The sequence below is a fragment of the Panthera leo genome, chromosome B1 (genome assembly GCF_018350215.1).
Source record: "Panthera leo isolate Ple1 chromosome B1, P.leo_Ple1_pat1.1, whole genome shotgun sequence".
In the NCBI taxonomy this organism is placed as follows: domain Eukaryota; kingdom Metazoa; phylum Chordata; class Mammalia; order Carnivora; family Felidae; genus Panthera; species Panthera leo.
Window position 1 is genome coordinate 59,435,980 of NC_056682.1, and position 17,702 is coordinate 59,453,681.

The 17,702-nt window shown below is 35.8% G+C and overlaps 1 protein-coding gene across 4 annotated transcripts in view; it reads left to right on the top strand.

Annotated features, from left to right (window-relative positions):
- CBR4 (carbonyl reductase 4) overlaps positions 1 to 17,702 on the top strand; it is a 97,030-nt gene that overhangs the window by 14,166 nt on the left and 65,162 nt on the right. For 2 of the 4 annotated variants that reach the window (XM_042935117.1, XM_042935120.1), the window contains exon 5: positions 5,732 to 6,566. The exons of the other annotated variants lie outside the window; for them this stretch is intronic. In XM_042935117.1, coding sequence (XP_042791051.1) covers positions 5,732 to 5,910 — 179 coding nt within the window. In that variant the 3' untranslated portion in view covers positions 5,911 to 6,566. Of the gene's footprint in view, positions 1 to 5,731; positions 6,567 to 17,702 lie in introns of those variants that run through there. 4 annotated transcript variants of the gene reach the window in all.

Below are 17,702 nucleotides of genomic sequence, written 5' to 3' on the forward strand. Positions count from 1 at the left end.
GTCTGTGCTGTACATAAAAGCTTTCAAAATTAAAGTAGTGACCAACAGATATGGAAATGAAATGCTGTTTATTTATATAGCTAGCCAAAAATGGATAAAAGAAATATGTTTTCTTTAGAATTTATCAAATATAAATTCTCATCGGACAAGAACCATGTACATGATTTTATGAGGAAGAGTATATCTGTACCTTTTTAAAAACAATTTACTGAGTGTGCTGTCATGTTTGTGGAACTAAAGTGGAAGACATGCACTCGACTTAGTACAAGGATACATTTCAGTTATCTGTTTAAGGAGTGACAGCTTTGTATTTAGCTGGAAACCCTGAATTGCCCAAGTGATCAGTAACATCATTTGCTAGACAGTGGCACCTACTGGTAGTTTGTAATTTTTATAACCCAGCTTGAAAGGCATTGTAAATACATATGTAGTAAAGCAAGTAGGAGAGCAACATTTCCAGAACTTTATAAATAAAGTGATAATGATATGGAAGAGAAGCCTGTGGGGCCAAGGGGAGAGCACAGTTTGTGCAATACAAGCACAAAAATGAGCATGTTTAAGGACTACTAATATTTCTGCTCAGGTCTTATGATATATGATAGAGAATCCAACAGGCTGTTTATATGCAGTCAGTGTCTTGGGTTGTGAATATATTTTTAAATGAGGATCCCATGATTCATGAGCTATAGCATAAAATGACATTGAAATTTGGTAGAGCCTGGAGTAGCTTATCATTAGAGACTAGCTACATGTTTTTTATTTGATTTCTGATAAATTTGGGGATGATATACATGAATTCTTAAAAGCTGAAGGCAGATTTTTTTTTTTTTTTTTTAAAGAATGTGTGGACATTTTTTTTTTTTTAATTTTTTTTTTTTCAACATTTTTTATTTATTTTTGGGACAGAGAGAGACAGAGCATGAACGGGGGAGGGGCAGAGAGAGAGGGAGACACAGAATCGGAAACAGGCTCCAGGCTCCGAGCCATCAGCCCAGAGCCTGACGCGGGGCTCGAACTCACGGACCGCGAGATCGTGACCTGGCTGAAGTCGGACGCTTAACCGACTGCGCCACCCAGGCGCCCCTGAAGGCAGATTTTTAGGGCAATAAAATTATTTTATTTTCTGCTATTGTATGGTGGATACAATTATTATATTGTATGGTGGATACAATTATTATACCAGCCATATAGTGAACGCTAATGTAAGCTACAAACTTTACTTAATAATGTATCAATATTGGATCATCAAATGTACCATCCTAAGGCAAGATGGTAATAATTGGGGAAAAATGGGGTAATGTGCTCAATTTTTCTGTAAACCTAAAGCTGCTCTAAAAATAAGTCTATTAATTAAAAAAGCTGCTGATAGTGACGAGAGAAAGGTTCTTGTTCTTTGGACTTGTTCTTGGTCTCAATATCAAACATCATATTCAAAGAGGAAAAGCCAGTATTGGTGAATTCATCCCTTCCTTTCAACTTGGCCTCTCATGCCTACTTTATTTTAGGCTTTCGGTGTAGAGTTCAGGGATGGCTATGGGATCCTCAGGGATCCCGTGAGGATTGTCATTATAACTATTCATTCAAAGAGACTCTTAAAACTGAGAACAAACTGAGGGTTGATGGAGGGTGGGAGGGAGGGGAGGGTGGGTGATGGGTATTGAGGAGGGCACCTTTGGGATGAGCACTGGGTGTTGTATGGAAACCAATTTGACAATAAATTTCATACTTAAACAAAACAAAACAAAGACCTGGAGAGAATCTGTGTAGACTTCCCTTCATGAAATAACACACTTATCCAGTCTTGAGCAGTAGAGGGAAAATCTTCACGTAAGGTGGGTGTTTGAACATCATGATCTCAGTTCTGGACTTCTTGCGATCATTGCTGGATTCAGGGGACACACATCTCTCTCCTTCTCAAATTCGACCTAACATGGACACAGATTGTAGCAGGGCTGAATCCAGGTTGTAAAGTTGAACAAGATCTTATCAAAAGCTTCAAGATACTTTTTTCTGTTCCATGTATCTCACTTACCTGGTTGTTTTTTGGAAGACTATAGTCTGCCCTCATGGCCCATAACTGTGGCATAAGACTTCTTTTCACCTCACTGGAATTGTCTACTGTTTTGGGGTGCCTGGGTAGCTCAGCTTGTTAAGTGTCCAACTTTTGATTTTGCCTCAGGTTATGATCTCACTCATGGGCACGTAGCCTGCTTTAAGATTCTTTTACTCCCTCTCCCTTTGCCCCTGCCCTGTGCGTGTGCTAGTGTCTCTCTCTCTCTCTCTCTCTCTCTCTCTCTCTCTCTCTCTCTCTCTCTCAACAAAACAAAACCCAAAAAACCTTGTCTCACTATTTAAATCTAAGATTTGCTTTTCAGTACCTCATGCTCTGTTCTAGATCTGTCTTTTTTTTCCAAGGTGGAATGCCTTCAAATGGCCTCTCACAGATTGTGTGGCCTTATTCTTTGTCTCCAAAAGGACAGACCCATAAGGACTGATATCCACCCGGAAGCTGGGCAAATGAGTTTCTTTCCACACAGAATGAATAAAAACCTAGATTAGCATCAGCGCTTCCTGAATTGGAGCTATTCTACTTGAGGGTCCTTGTAGGGGAGCCCACTTTCCTAATCTTCAAGTTAAGTAGTCATTTAATGAGGCATACTTTTCGTCTTTGAATCATAGTTTTGTAGAGCTAAAGGAAATCTCAGAGGTCCATCATTTTCAATCTACTTATTATATGATACAGAAATAGTCATACAGTTTTAGATAGTACATGACTTTGCTTGGGTCATAGCTTTGATAGTATTAGCAGAGCGGGGAACCAGAATCTAGTTTAATGTGTCCTAATCCAAGGGTCTTTTTTTACCACAAAATGCTGCTTTTGAGAAAAAGTTACTAGAACCAGTTAGAAGTTGAGCCTGGGATTTGCTAACTGATTGTCACAAGGTCTTTCTTGCAAACCATTTTTACTGTAGTTTTTTTGAGTTTTTTCTCTTTCCTTTCTTTTTTTTTTTTTTTTAAGATTAAAACACATTATTGATTTTCTGTTGAGGGCTTTGAGAGTTAGTGGAGAAACATGCCAGTTTTGCCAGAATTAAAACAACCTTAGATTAAAATAAGTGTATCATGAACTCTTTGGGAAAATAATGTCTTTTAAATGTTACGTTCATAATTTTAATTCCTTCAGCTTTTTTTTTTTCTTTTTTCTTTTCTTTTTTTTTTTTTTTTTTTTTTGACAGAATGAGCGTGAGTGGGGGCAGGGGGTATAGAGAGAGGGAGAGAGAGAGAGAATCCCAAGCAGGCTCCACACTGTCAGCACAGAACCTGACAGGGTGGCGGCGGGACTCAAAATACAAACCATGAGATCATGACTTGGGCTGAAATCAAGAGTCAGGTGCTTAATCAACTGAGCCCCTAATGCAGATGCCCATAATGCATTCAACTTCTTAAACATGTGAGATAGTTTTTTTTTTCCTAATACACTCTGAGGTATCTTTGAAAATAAGTGTGTCCAAAGACCTAAAACTTTGGATATCAAGCAGTCCCATGATAGTGCTTTTTAAGGTAATTTGGATTGCCTGTTGATCATTCTGACTCTTCACTGTAGATGAAGTTTCATTTACAGTTCACTTGAAATTCTGCAGAGGCTGGTTATCCAGTGTTATCTGTGTCAGCTGCTTCTCTTTATTCTTTTTTCCTCTGGCCATCTCATTGTTCTTAAAGATGAAAGGGATTGAAGGAAATGTTGCTGACTTTTTAAATAAATGTAGTAGCAGAAGAGGTCATATTTTACAGTGTAATCTCACAATGAAACAGTGAAATCTCCCAATGTAAAATTATTTTGTTATTCCAGGCCCTCATTACAGACCATCTGAAGTTAGTACCGTGCATCTTTTTCAGTAACTTTTTATTTGAATACCAAAATAATACATATCTGTTGTAGACGATTTGGAAAGTACAGACAAGTACAGAGAAGAAAGTAAAAATCATTACTTGTAATGCTAGTAATTAGTGATAACCACTGTTAATATTTTGGTGGGGCTTTTTTTGTTAGTATATATATTTTTTGTTTTCTTTTTAATAATGGGATAATGCATTTGTAACCACCTTTTTAATATGCAAATATTATTTTCCACTTTTAAATGTTCTTCTATAGCATCATTTTTCATAGATACATATTGTTCTATCATGTGGATATACCATGATTTCTTTAAACAGTTCCTTTTTGAAAGACATTCAGTTTGTTTCTGGTTTTCCCCTAATAAAGTTGTCACTGTCATAGGCCTTGTGATGGAAGAATCTATGATTATTTCTCATAAGACTTTTCAGAAACTGTTTGGATATTTATGAGTGAAATCTAAGGCAAAGAACAATTAAATAATAACATAGTATTACATAATAAACCAGTGACTTAATGTTAATTTTCAGTATAGTGTTTAGTTCACATTTATCCTTATAGTTTAAAATGTCACTGTATTTAGGTTGATTTACAATTTGAGTGACAAATGATTTAATTTTAACATAAGCCACTTTGAAAACTGTATTCTTGAGATTGCACGTTAAAGTTTCACTTCACATGTCTGACTTTTAGTCCATATATTTTTCATGACCTTAACATTTTAAAGATCTTTTCTGTTGTTAATTTCCTGAGGGTTAATTATTTGCTTTCTTTTTAAAAGTTTAAATGATTGAATACTATACAGTATAGTGATTATGTAATTGAGCACTTTATTGGTAATATGTATTTGTCTCAGACTAATCTCACAAGATTTTCTTAATAAATTTAGAATTCTTGCATATATCTACAGTATGAACCATTGAGAATTGGTTGCATAATATATAGTACTTTATACTATAAACCTCTACACGTTAGAACATGTTCTTTTTGAGCTTTATTTCATATACCAATGCCATGTTAAATTTTGAATTTTCAATGTATTATACTTGCATCAGAATTGGATCATTTCAAGGATGCCTGGGTGGCTCAGTCAGTTAAGCCTATGACTCTTGATTTTGGCCCAGGTCATGATCTCATGGTTCATGAGCTCAAGCCCCACATTGGGCTCTGCCCTGATAGCTGAGAGCCTGCTTGAGATTCTCTCCCTCTCCCTGCCCCTCCCCTGCTTGTTCTCCGCCCCCCCCCCCCCACCCTTCTCTCTCTCTCTCAAAATAAATAAATAAACTTTATAAAAAAAAGAATTGGATCATTCCATAAGATTTTTTTCTTATGAATATTGGAAATATTGGTCTTTCTGATCAACTATCTTAGCTATAGCAAATGAAACTAATTTTTGTCAGAACTGTCGAATCAGTTCATGTCACCACCTTTCTTCCCTCTAACCCTACTACCCCTCTACCCTCAATCAAGTAAAAATTACTTTTTTGTGATACTTTATATATAAGGATATTCATCAGATGTCCTTTTATTATATTTAGGGGTACAGGTGAGTGTTTCTTCCATAAACTACAGGTTCCCCAAGGAATTAAATTTTTATTCATGTTGTATCTACCCACTTGTATTGTGCTATGAATTGGGCGAAATAATTGGGAGTCAAATATTTTGGTGTTATTCAGTTAAACTTAATGAACATACTTGATTGCTAGCGGAACTCTGTATTTCCTAAACAAGTTTATTGATAATCTCAAACTTTCTGATGCAAATTGATTTTTATTTAGAATTGCGCAGATGTCTTAGTGTCTCTAAGTGTCAACTAAATAAACATTTTTCTTTTAGGATTTGTTCATACAGATATGACGAAAGACCTGAAAGAAGAACATTTAAAGAAAATTATCCCTCTTGGGAGGTTTGGAGAACCTATTGATGTGGCACATGCGGTTGTGTTTCTTTTAGAATCACCATATGTTACAGGGCATGTTCTGGTAGTGGATGGGGGATTACAACTCACGATATAATTTACAGATTATTCAATTAAAATAGTGATTATAATCAAAGGCACACTTGGGCTGTTGATTTATTTGTATTTGGGCTGTTGATACCTACATGGGTGACATTTGCTAATCAAACTTATTGATGCTACAAATACTATTTCCATTTTTATATGAATATGTCTAAAAAGATCAGTGTGTGACCAGTTGTGTTTTCTAAATGCTAAGAACCTTATAGGCTGTAGCGATCTTAACATATAGACATTTGCAAGTGCTATAAACAGACATTATTTTAATTTACATATTTTGTTGCAAAAGTGGCAAGAATTATATGGTCTAATGGTCATGAATTACTTCATTGTATCAGGCAAAATTCTCTAGAAGTTAACCTTGTGAGCCATTGCTAAGATAAGAGTATTTATAGGGCGTTGGTTAGTTGTCAATATTTTAGCAGTCCTGCCAAAGTTAAACATTGTATTCCTTTTACATATGCCTTAGAAGATCAATTTTTATACAGGTTGAAAAAAAAACATCAGTTAGATACAGGCATAAATTTAGAATCCAATTTCTTTGAGTGCATTACTCCTGATTAAGCAGCTGGACAAAATAATTTACAAATACAAGTGTAGTACAGTTGATCCATCCTATAGAATTTCTCAAAGTGATGTGTAATAATAATTACAGGTTTTAATATAGGTTTTAATATCTCGTATAGTAATGAGCTACATAGATATTATCAACTTAGGAAATAGAAGTAGTTTTTTTGTGTGTGTTTTTTATCCTCAAAACACTAATTTTAGCAAACTACTTAAAAACAGTGTAAGAAATTATGACATTTTAAAAATTCAGAATATTTTGTATGAGTGAATGTAATAATTTTTATAAAATTTTAGAAATAATTACTTATGAATAGCATAAATGATACTTTACTTATGAATAGCATAAATGATACATAAATGATAAATAGCATAAATATGCAGTAACAGTGAATAAGATGTCTTTATAAGGAACAGTTAAAGCATTAATTTTAAAAGAAAATATTTGCCCGAGAATGGAAGACACAAACTGAAATATCAGGCAACATCTATTTTCCATTGAACTCTTTTCTGGGGAATAGTGTGATATTTTAAATGTCACTGGATTCATGTTGATTTTTATTATTTATCATTTTGAAATATGGTTTAAATATTTACTGCACTTTAAAAAGTAAGTTTTATTGGAGCTGAACATTATTTTATGTAAACAGATTTTATTTTATATTGCAAGTCAGTGCAAAGGTGTGAATTGGATGTACTAAATAAATGCAATGTGATAAAAGTAATAAAAATAAAAAATAAAAAGTAATAAAGTCAGATCTAATTTCTATGTCAAGCTTCCTGATTCCTTAAAAAAAAGATTTTAAATTTATCTTCAACATAATCTTTACTTAAAGAAGTTTAGGAAGTAGGAAAGCTAATTAGTGTGAGTAAAATGAGTGTCACTAATCAAATTGTTTACTAAATGCTAGCATGGTAATACTTGGATTTTATCAGGCATTAACAGTTCCAGGTGCATAAAAGAAATGGAGCAGTCTGGATGGCTTCCAGTGTTGTAGCTGATGCTTTTAAGGTAGGAGAGTTTATGGAGAGGAGTAGGCCATTTTTCTAATGCTGCCTCACCTGCAGGCCTTTAGCTACCTGCATTTCTTCTTTATAACATCCCACGTAGGTTTGAGTTTCTTTCTCTGGATATCACATCTTCTGAAATCATGAGTGAGGGTGATTTGACTGGTGATTAGGAAGAAAGCAATACATTTCACTGACTTAATGACATTAAAGCTACAGATAGGTTTAACCTTTAAGTGTGTGTATTTGTACTTCAAGAAATAAAACCTTTTTAACTGTTACAGCCCCCTCACCCAGGTCATAACAAACTAGTAGAATACGGGAAGAGATCTTGAAATAGGTAAAATAAGCCTTTACTGTTCCATTCCAGGCGAATTCTCCTACTCCCTCTGACCTGGTAGAGTTTGCAATTTAATGCATGCATCCTGTTGCTCAAATCAGTTGGCAGGTGTTTTTTATGCGCAGCCATTCAAGAACTTCAGTGAATTCTTAACAACTTGGCAAATATACAGTTGACCTTTGAGCAACATGAGTTTGAGCTGTGTGGGTCCATTTATATATGGATATCTTATAGTATAGTACTGTAAATGTATTTTGTGATTTTATTAACATTTTCTCTAGCTTTATTGTGAGAATACGGAATATAATACATATAGCTCACAAAATGTTTTCACTCACTGTTTATGTTGTTGGGAAGGTTTCTAGTCAACAGTAGGCTATTAATGGTTAAGTTTTTGGGCATCACAATATGTGGATTTAAGACTGTGCAGGTGGTCAGTGTTCCTAATCCCCTGCATTGTTTGAGGGTCAACTATATTCAAATTATCTAATAATTAAGTGTTTTTTAATATTCATTTCATCTTTCAACTACATTGTGAGCTCCTGGGAATAAAGACCATATGGTGTTTTCATTCATTTAGTTAATTAAGAAACCAAATATTGATTGAATTCCAAGCAGGCTCCAAGCTCAGCGCAGAGCCTGACTTGGGGCTCAACCCCACAACCACGGGATCATGACCTGAGCTGAAATCTAGAGTTAGATGCTCAATATACTGAATCACCCAGGCTCCCCTAAACCACCATGATTTTTTGGTTTAAGATCATCAGTCCATTACTTTGTCCTGTTGTTGGTGATAGTCATTGAGATATATCTGTTCTGACTCTTAGTATGTATCCTGGAATATTCTTTTTCGATCAAATCCCTATGATTTACTTTTTGGTAATTTATCTTTTTTGGTCATTTATTTCTAATTTTGATGCTTACTTTCAATTTAAAACTTAATTTGCTGTGGGGCACCTGGGTGACTCAGTTGGTTAGGCATCTGACTCTTGATCTTGACTCAGGTCATGATTTCATGGTTTGGGAGTTTGAGCTCCCCATTGGGCTCTTAGCTGAATGTGAGGAGCCTGCTTGGGATTCTCTCTCTCCATTTCTCTGCCCCTCCCCCTGTTCTCTCTCTCTCTGTCTCTCTCAAAATAAATAAACATTAAAAAAAAAACCTGAATTTGCTATGCTAAGCCAATCAACTATTTTCTCTTAGGCAATAGACCTTAGTTTGAATAATTACCAGAAATTTAATTTAGAATTCTTGGGCTAATAGTTGAGATAAGGGTAGTATCAGTATTACCTGCAGAACTTTTTTTTTTCAAAAGAATATTTTTAATTGAAGTATAGTTGGCACACAATGTTATGTTAATATCAGCAATTCAACATAGTCATTCAACTACTTTATATTCACAACTGTAGCATCTGTCACCATACAACACAATTATAAAACCATTGACTATATTCCCTATGCTGTACCTTTCATTCCTGTGATTCATTCATTCTGTAACTGGAAGCCTGTACTTCCCACTCTGCTTCACCCATTTTGATTACTTCCTCCTATTAGCTTGACTTCTGTATTTAGGGGTATGTTTTATTTTTTGTTTGTTTTGTTTTTGATTCCACATATAAGTGAAATCATGTGTTGTCTTCCACTGTCTTATTTCACTTAGCATAATACCCTCTAGGTCCATTCATGATGTCACCAATGGTAAGATCTGATTCCTTTTTGTGGCTGAGTGATCTTCCAGTGTGTGTGTGTGTGTGTGTGTGTATACATACCACATCTTGTGTATCCATTCCTCTACTGATGGGCACTTGGATTTTTTCTCTATTTTGGGTATTGCAAATAATGTTTCAATAAACATAGGGGTGCGTATATCCTCTTCAATTAGTATTTTCATTTTCCCTAAATAATTACCCAGTAGTAGAATTACTGGATAATATGATATTTCTATTTTTAGTTTTTTGAGGAACCTCCATACTATTTTCCACAGTGGCTGCACCCATTTACATTTTCACCAACAGTGTACAAGTGTTCATTTTTCTCTACATCCTTGTTAACCCTTGTTATTTCTTGTCTTTTTGATTTTAGGCATTCTGATGGGTGTAAGGTGCTATCTCATTGTGGTTTTAATTTGCATTTTCCTAATGATTAGTGATGTTGAGCATCTTTCCATATGTTTGTTGGACATCTGTATGCCTTTTTTGGAAAAATGTTGAATGTGTCCTCTGACCATTTTTAATGGGATTATTTGGGATTTTGATGTTGAGGTGTGTGTGTGTGTGTATAATAATAAAATCTTTATCCATTTATCAGTCAGTGGACATGTGGGCTGCTTCCAATCTGGACTGTTTGAAATAATCCTGTTATAAACATAGGGGTGCATGTATCCTTTTGATTTAGTGTTTTTGTATTTCTTGGGTAAATAGTACAATTGCTGGATCTTAGGATAGTTCTTTTTTTAACTTTTTGAGGAATCTCCATACTGTTTCCCAGAGTGGCTACACCAGTTTGCATTCCCACCAACAGTGCAGGAGGGTTGCTTTTTCTCCACATCCTCACCAGCCCTTGTTTTTTGTGTTGTTGATGTTAGCCATTCTGACAGGTATGAGGTGATATCTCCTTGTAGTTTTGATTTGCATTTCCCTGATGATAAGTGATGATGAACGTCTTTTCATGAGCCTGTTGGCCATCTGTATGCCTTCTTTGGAGGCATCTTTTATTTTTTTACCATAACCATAGTGGTTATTTTTTTATTATTCTTTAATATTTTATTTTTATTTATTGTGAAGTTACCTAACATACAGTGTAGTCTTGGCTTCAGGAATAGATTCCTGTGATTCATCACTAACATACAGCACCTAGTGCTCATCCCAGCAAGTGCCTTCCTCAATGCCCATCACCCATTTTCCCACCCCACCAGCCCTCATTTTGTTCATTGTATTTAAGAGTCTCTTATGGTTTGCTTCCCTTTCTGTTTGTATCTTATTTTTCCTTCCCTTCTGTGGTCGTCTGTTAAGTTTCTCAAATTTCACATATGAATGAAATCATATGATATCTGTCTTTCTCTGACTTATTTCACTTAGCATAATACCCTCCAGTTCCATCCACATTGTTGCAGATGGCAAGATTTCATTCTTTTCATCACCAAGTAGTATTCCATTGTGCATTTATACCTCACCTCCTTTATTCATTCATCAGTTGATGGATATTTGGGCTCTTCCCATAATTTGGCTATTGTTGATAGTGCTGCTATAAACATTGGGGTGTATATGTGCCTATGAATCAGCACTTCCATATCCTTTGGATAAATTCCTAGTAGTGCTATTGCTGGGTCATAGGGTAGTTCTATTTTTAACTTTTTGAGAAACCTCCATACTGTTTTCCAGACTGGCTGCGCCAGTTTGCTTTTCCACCAACAGTGCAAGAGGGTTCCCCTTTCTCTGCATCCTCGCCAATGTCTGTAGTTGCCTGAGTTGTTAATTTTAGCCATTCCAACAGGTGTGATGTGGTATCATATTGTGGTTTTGATTTGTATTTCCCTGATAATGAGTGATGTTGAGCATCTTTTCATGTGTCTTTTTGCCATCTGGATGTCTTCTTTGGAAAAGTGTCTATTCATGTCTTCTGCCCATTTTTTCCCTGGATTATTTGTTTTTTGGGTGTTGAGTTTGGTAACTTCTTTATAGATTTTTGATACTGTTTATTCAATATGTTATTTGCAAATATCTTGTCCCATTCTGTAGGTTACCTTTTAGTTTTGCTGATTATTTCCTTCGCTTTGCAGAAGCTTTTTATCTAGATGAGGTCCCAATAGTTCTTTTTGCTTTTATTTCCCTTGCCTTTGGAGATATGTAAATTAAGAAGTTGCTGTGGCCAAGGTCAAAGAAGTTGTTGCCTGTTTTCTCCTGTAGGATTTTGATGGTTTCCTGTCTCACATTTAGGTCTTTCATCCCTTTTGGATTTAGTTTTGTGTATGATATAAAAAAAGTGGTCCAGTTTCATTCTTCTACATGTCATTGTCCAGTTTTCCCAACACCATTTGCTGAAGAGACTGTCTTTTTTTTCCATTGGATATTCTTTCCTGCTTTGTCGAAGATTAGTTGGCCATACATTTGTGGGTCCATTTCTGGGTTCTCTATTCTATTCCCTTGATCTATGTGTCTGTTTTTGTGCCAATACCATACTGTCTTGTTGATCACAGCTTTGTAATACAGGCTGAAGTCTGGGATTGTGATGCCTCCTTGTTTGTTTGTTTTTCAACATTACTTTGGCTATTCAGGGCCTTTTATGGTTCCATTCAAATTGTAGGATTGTTTATCCTACCTTTGTTAGGAATGCTGGTGCTATTTTGATAGGGATTGCATTGAATGTGTAGATTGCTTTGGGTTGTATCGACATTTTAACAGTATTTGTTCTTCTGATCCATGAGCATGGAATGGTTTTGCACTTCATTGTGTCTTCTTGAATTTCTTTCATAAGATTTGTATAGTTTTCAGCATACAGACCTTTTATCTCTTTGGTTAGGGTTATTCCTAGGTATTTTATGGTTCTTGGTGCAGTTGTAAATGGGATCATTTCCTTGATATCTCTTTTGGTTGCTTCATTATTGGTGTATAGAAATGCAACTGATTTCTGTACATTGATTTTTATTTCCTACAGCTTTGCTGAATTCATGTATCATTTCTAGCAGTTTTTTGGTGGAGTCTTTCAGGTTTTCCATGCAGAGTATCATGCCATTCGTGAAGAGTGAAAATTTGACCTTTTCTTTGCCAATTTGAATGCCTTTTATTTCGTTTTGTTGTCTGATTGCTGAGGCTAGGACTTCCAACACTATGTTCAACAACAGTATGAGAGTGGACATCCCTGGCTGATCTCAGGGGAAGGCTCTCAGTTTTTCCCCATTGAGGATGGTATTAGCAGTGGGCCTTTTATATATGGCTTTTATGATGTTAAGGAATGTTCCTTCCATCTGAACTTTCTTGACGGTTTTTATTAAGAAAGAATGCTATATTTTGTTAAATGTTTTTTCTGCATCTATTGATAGGATCATATGGTTCTTATCCTTTCTTCTATTAATGTGATGTAGCACACTGATTGATTTGCACTAATCAGTATACTAATCAATATATTAATTGAACTAGCCCTGTAGCCCAGGAGTAAATCCCACTTGATCATGGTGAATAATTCTTTTAACATACTGTTGAATTCAATTTGCTAGTATCTTGTTGAGAATTTTTGTATCTATGTTCATCAGGGACATTGTTCTGTAATTCTCCTTTTTAGTGTGGTCTTTGTCTAGTTTGGGAATCAAGGTGATGCTGGCTTCATAGAATGGGTCTTGAAGCTTTCCCTCCATTTCTATTTTTTGGAACAGCTTGAGAAGAACAGGTATTAACTCTCCTCTAAATGTCTGGTAGCATTCCCCTTGGGAAGCCATCTGGCCCAGAATTCGTATTTGTTGGGAGATTTTTGATAACCAGTTCAATTTCTTCACTGATTATGGGTCTGTTCAAATTTTCTATTTCTTACCTTTTGAGTTCTGGTAGTGTGTAGGTGTCTAGGAATTTGTCCATTTCTTCCAGATTGCCTCAGTTTGTTGCCATATAAATTTTCATAGTATTCTCTAATAATTGTATTTCTGTGGTATTGGTTGTGATCTTTCCTCTTTTGTGATTTTATCTATTTGGGTCTCCTCTCTTTTTGAGAAGTCTGGCTAGGGGTTTATCAATTTTGTTTATTCTCTCAAAAAAACAGCTCTTAGTTTCATTGATCTGTTCTATCTTTTTTATTCTATATTGTTTCTTTCTGCTGTTATCTTTATTATTTCTCTTCTGCTGGCTTTGGGCTTTCTTTGCTGCTGCCTTTCTAGCTCTTTTAGCTGTGAGGTTAGGTTCTGTATTTGGAACCTTTCTTGCTTCCACACATCGGCCTGAATTGCAATGTATTTTCCTCTTAGGACTGCCCTTGCTGCACACCAAGGGTTTGGACTGTCATATTTTCATTTTCATTTATGTCCATATATAAATTTCTTCTTTAATTTCCTGGTTGAGCCATTTATTCTTCAGTAGGATGTTAACCTCCATGCATTTGGAGGCTTTCCAAATTTTTTCTTGTGGCTGATTTCAAGTTTCATAGCGTTGTGGTCTGAAAAATGCATGGTATGATCTCAATCCTTTTATATTTGTTGAGGGTGACCTAGTATGTGATCTGTTTTGGAGAATGTTCCATGTGCACTTGTGAAGAATGTGTATTTTGCTGCTTTTGGATGAAAATTTCTGAATATATTTGTTAAGTTCATTTGGTCCAATGTATCATTCAGAGACATTGTTTCCTAATTGATTTTCTGCCTAGATGATCTGTTCATTGTTGTAAGTGGAGTATTAAAGTCCCCTACAATCACAGTGTTATTATCTATACATTTATTTATGTTTGTGATCAATATATTTATATATTCGGGTGTTTCATGTTGGGGGCATAAACATTTACAATTGTTAGCTCTTTGTGATGGATAGACGCCTTAATTATGATACAGTGCCCTTCTTCATCTCTTGTTACAGTCTTCGTTTTAAAATCTAGTTTATGTGATATAAGTATGGCTACTCTGGCTTTCTTTTAATTTGCAATAACATGATAGGTGGTTCTCTGTCCCCTCACTTTCAATCTGCATGTGTCCTTAGGTCTAAAATGAGTCTCTTGTAGGCAGCATATAGATGGATCTTGATTGATTGATTGATCTTTTGATTGGGGCATTTAGTTGATTTATATTCAGAGTGATTATTGAAAGATATGGATTTGGTGTCATTGTGTTACCTGTAGGTTTTGTGCTTGTGATGATGTCTCTGGTCCTTTGTAGTGTTTGCAGCATTACACACACAGTCCCCCTTAGGATCTCCTGTAGGGCTGGTTTAGTGGTCGTGAACTCCTTTAGTTTTTGTTTGGGAAAGCCTTCTCCTATTCTGAATGATAGCTTTGCTGGATAAAGGATTCTTGCCTGCATATTTTTCCTATTCAGCACATTGAATATTTCCCGCCACTCCCTTTTGGTCTGCCATGTTTCAGTAGACAAGACTGCTACTACCCTTGTGTATTTACCCTTGTAGGTTAAGGCCCATTTGTCCCTAGCTGCTTTCAGGATTCTCTTTGTATTTTGCCAGTTTCACTATGATTATGTCATGGCATTGACTTGTTTTTGTTGATTCTGAAGGGAGTTCTCTGTGCCTCTGGACTTGGATGTCTGTTTCTTTCCCCAGATTAGGGAAGTTCTCAGCTATAACTTGTTCGATTAAACTTCTGCCCCTTTCTCTCTCTCTTCTTCTGCAACTCCTGTTATATGGATATTATTTGGTTTCATTTAATCATATAGGTCTCTACTTCTCTCTTCATGGTCTAGTAGTTTCCTTTCTCTCTTTTTTTTCAGCTTCATTATTTTCCATAATTTTATCTTGTATTTCACCTATTCCCTCCTCTGCTTCCATCCTTGCTCTCACTTTGTGTAGTTTATTTTGCATCTCATTTACAGCACCTCTTAATTCATCATGACTCTTTCTTAGGTCTGTGATCTCTGCAGGAATAGATTCTCTGCTGTCTTCTATGCTTTTTTCAAGCTGAGCTCTTAGTCTTATGACCATTATTCTAAATTCTTTTTCAGGTATATTGTTTTATCTGTTTTGAGCAATTCTCTGTCATTTCCTCCTGGAATTTCTTTTGAGGAGAATTCTTCTGTGTCATCATTTTGGCTATGTTTCTGTCTTTTAAGTGTTTTAATATCTTGTTATGTGTCCTGTACCTGCAAGTACTACTATATTAAAAAGGGGTCATAGACTGTCTAGGAAGTGTTTTTGGAGTGTGTTGTGTGCACTAAGTTGTTGTGTATTTGGCTTCTCTATCCCACTTCTCTTAGTGGTGGATTGTTTGGACTTTCCAGCAGGTGTGTTTGTTGAAGTAACCCTGGAAAGAAGGAAAGGTGTTGGCGGGGGGGGGGGGGGGGGGGGGGGGGGGGGGGGGGGGGGGGGGGGGGGGGGGGGGGACATCCCATACAAAGAGAAAAATGAAAGGGGCAAAAAACCGAAACAACACAAAAACAAACTAACAACAACACAGGCAGAGAATCAAAGAAACTATAAGGCTTAATACAGAGAGAGAGGAAAATAAAGAAGGAGGTACAGAAAAGGTATAAAAAGAATAATGCCTGATTAAACAAACAAATAAACAGAACACAGAAAGAAAGAAATAAAGAAATAAAAAATAATATAGGTCTGAAATTAAACATATAATAAGAATTGACCAAAAATCAAATTAGAAACTATGAGCCTGATTCTAAAGGAAAAAAAAAAAAGAGTTGAAAGAAAAGGGAAAATAGAAGAGAAGGAAAGAAAAGAGACAGAACTCAGACTAATATACAAAACTGCAGGACAGTTGTCTGTTGATGCCTGGGACGAAGGGCTGTGCTGGTCTGGAGGAGAGGCTGTCTGGTTTGGTCAGTGTCAGTCCCACTCCAGTAGATAAACAGTTACCAGGCAAGAAGGGGCAGGGTTTGGTGTAAGTGGTCCCACTTTGCTTTTTTTTTTTTTTTTTTTTTAAGATTGTTTTGGCTATTCAGGGTCTTTTGTGTTTCCATACAACTTTTAGGATTGTTTGTTCTAGCTCTGTGATAAATGCTGATGGTATTTTGATAGGGATTGTATTAAATGTGTAGATTGCTTTGGGGTAGTATGGACATTTTAACAATATTTGTTCTTCCAATCCATGAGCATGGATGTCTTTCCATTTCTTTATGTCATGTTCAATTTCTTTCATCAGTGTTTAATAGTTTTCAGAACACAGGTCTTTCTCCTCTTTGGATAGGTTTATTTTTAAGTATCTTATTTTTGGTGCAATTGTAAATGAGATTGTTTTCTTGATTCTTGGTATATAGAAATGCAGCAGATTTCTGTTTATTGACTTTGTAACCTGGAACTTTACTAAATTCGTTTATTCTAGCGGTTTTTTGGTGGAGTCTTTTGGGTTTTGTATGTATAACATCATGTCATCTGCAAAGAGTGAAAATTTGATTTCTTCCATATCAATTTGGATGCCTCTTATTTCTTTTTGTTGTTTGATTGCTGTGGTTAAAACTTCCAGTACTGTGTTGAATAAAAGTGGTGAGAGTGGACATCTTTGTCTTGTTCCTGACATTAAATGAAAAGCTTTCAATTTTTCACCATTGAGAATGATATTTGTTGTGGGTTTTTCATATATGGGCTTTATTATGTTGAGTATCTAAACCTACTTTGTTGAGGGGTTTTTATTATGTAAGAATGTTCTACTTTGTTACGGGGCGCCTGGGTGGCTCAGTCAGTTAAGTGTCCGACTTCAGCTCAGGTCCTGATCTCACGGTTTGTAAGTTCAAGCCCCGCATCAGGCTCTGTGCTCATGTGGCTCAGAGCCTGGAGCCTCCTTCGGATTCTGTGTCTCCTTCTCTCTCTGGCCCTCCCCCAACTTGTGCTCTGTCTCTCTCTGACTCCCAAAAATAAATAAATGCAAAAAAAGAATGTTGTACTTTGTTAAATGCTTTTTTTTTTTTTGGCATGTATTGAAATAGTAATATAGTTCTTACCTTTCTCTTATTCATGTTATGTATCAGATTGATTGATTTGAGAATATTGACCCACTCTTGTAACCCAGAAATGAATCCCACTTGGTGAGTGATTTTTAAAAAAAATGTATTGTTGTATTCAGTTTGCTAGTATTTTGTTGAGGATTTTTACATCTATGTTAATCAGAGATATTGGCCTGTAGTCCTCTTTTTTTGTGTGGTATCTTTATCTGGTTTTGGTATTAGGGCAATGCTGGCCTCATAGAATGAATTTGGAAATTTTCCTTCCCTTTCTATTTTTTGGAATAG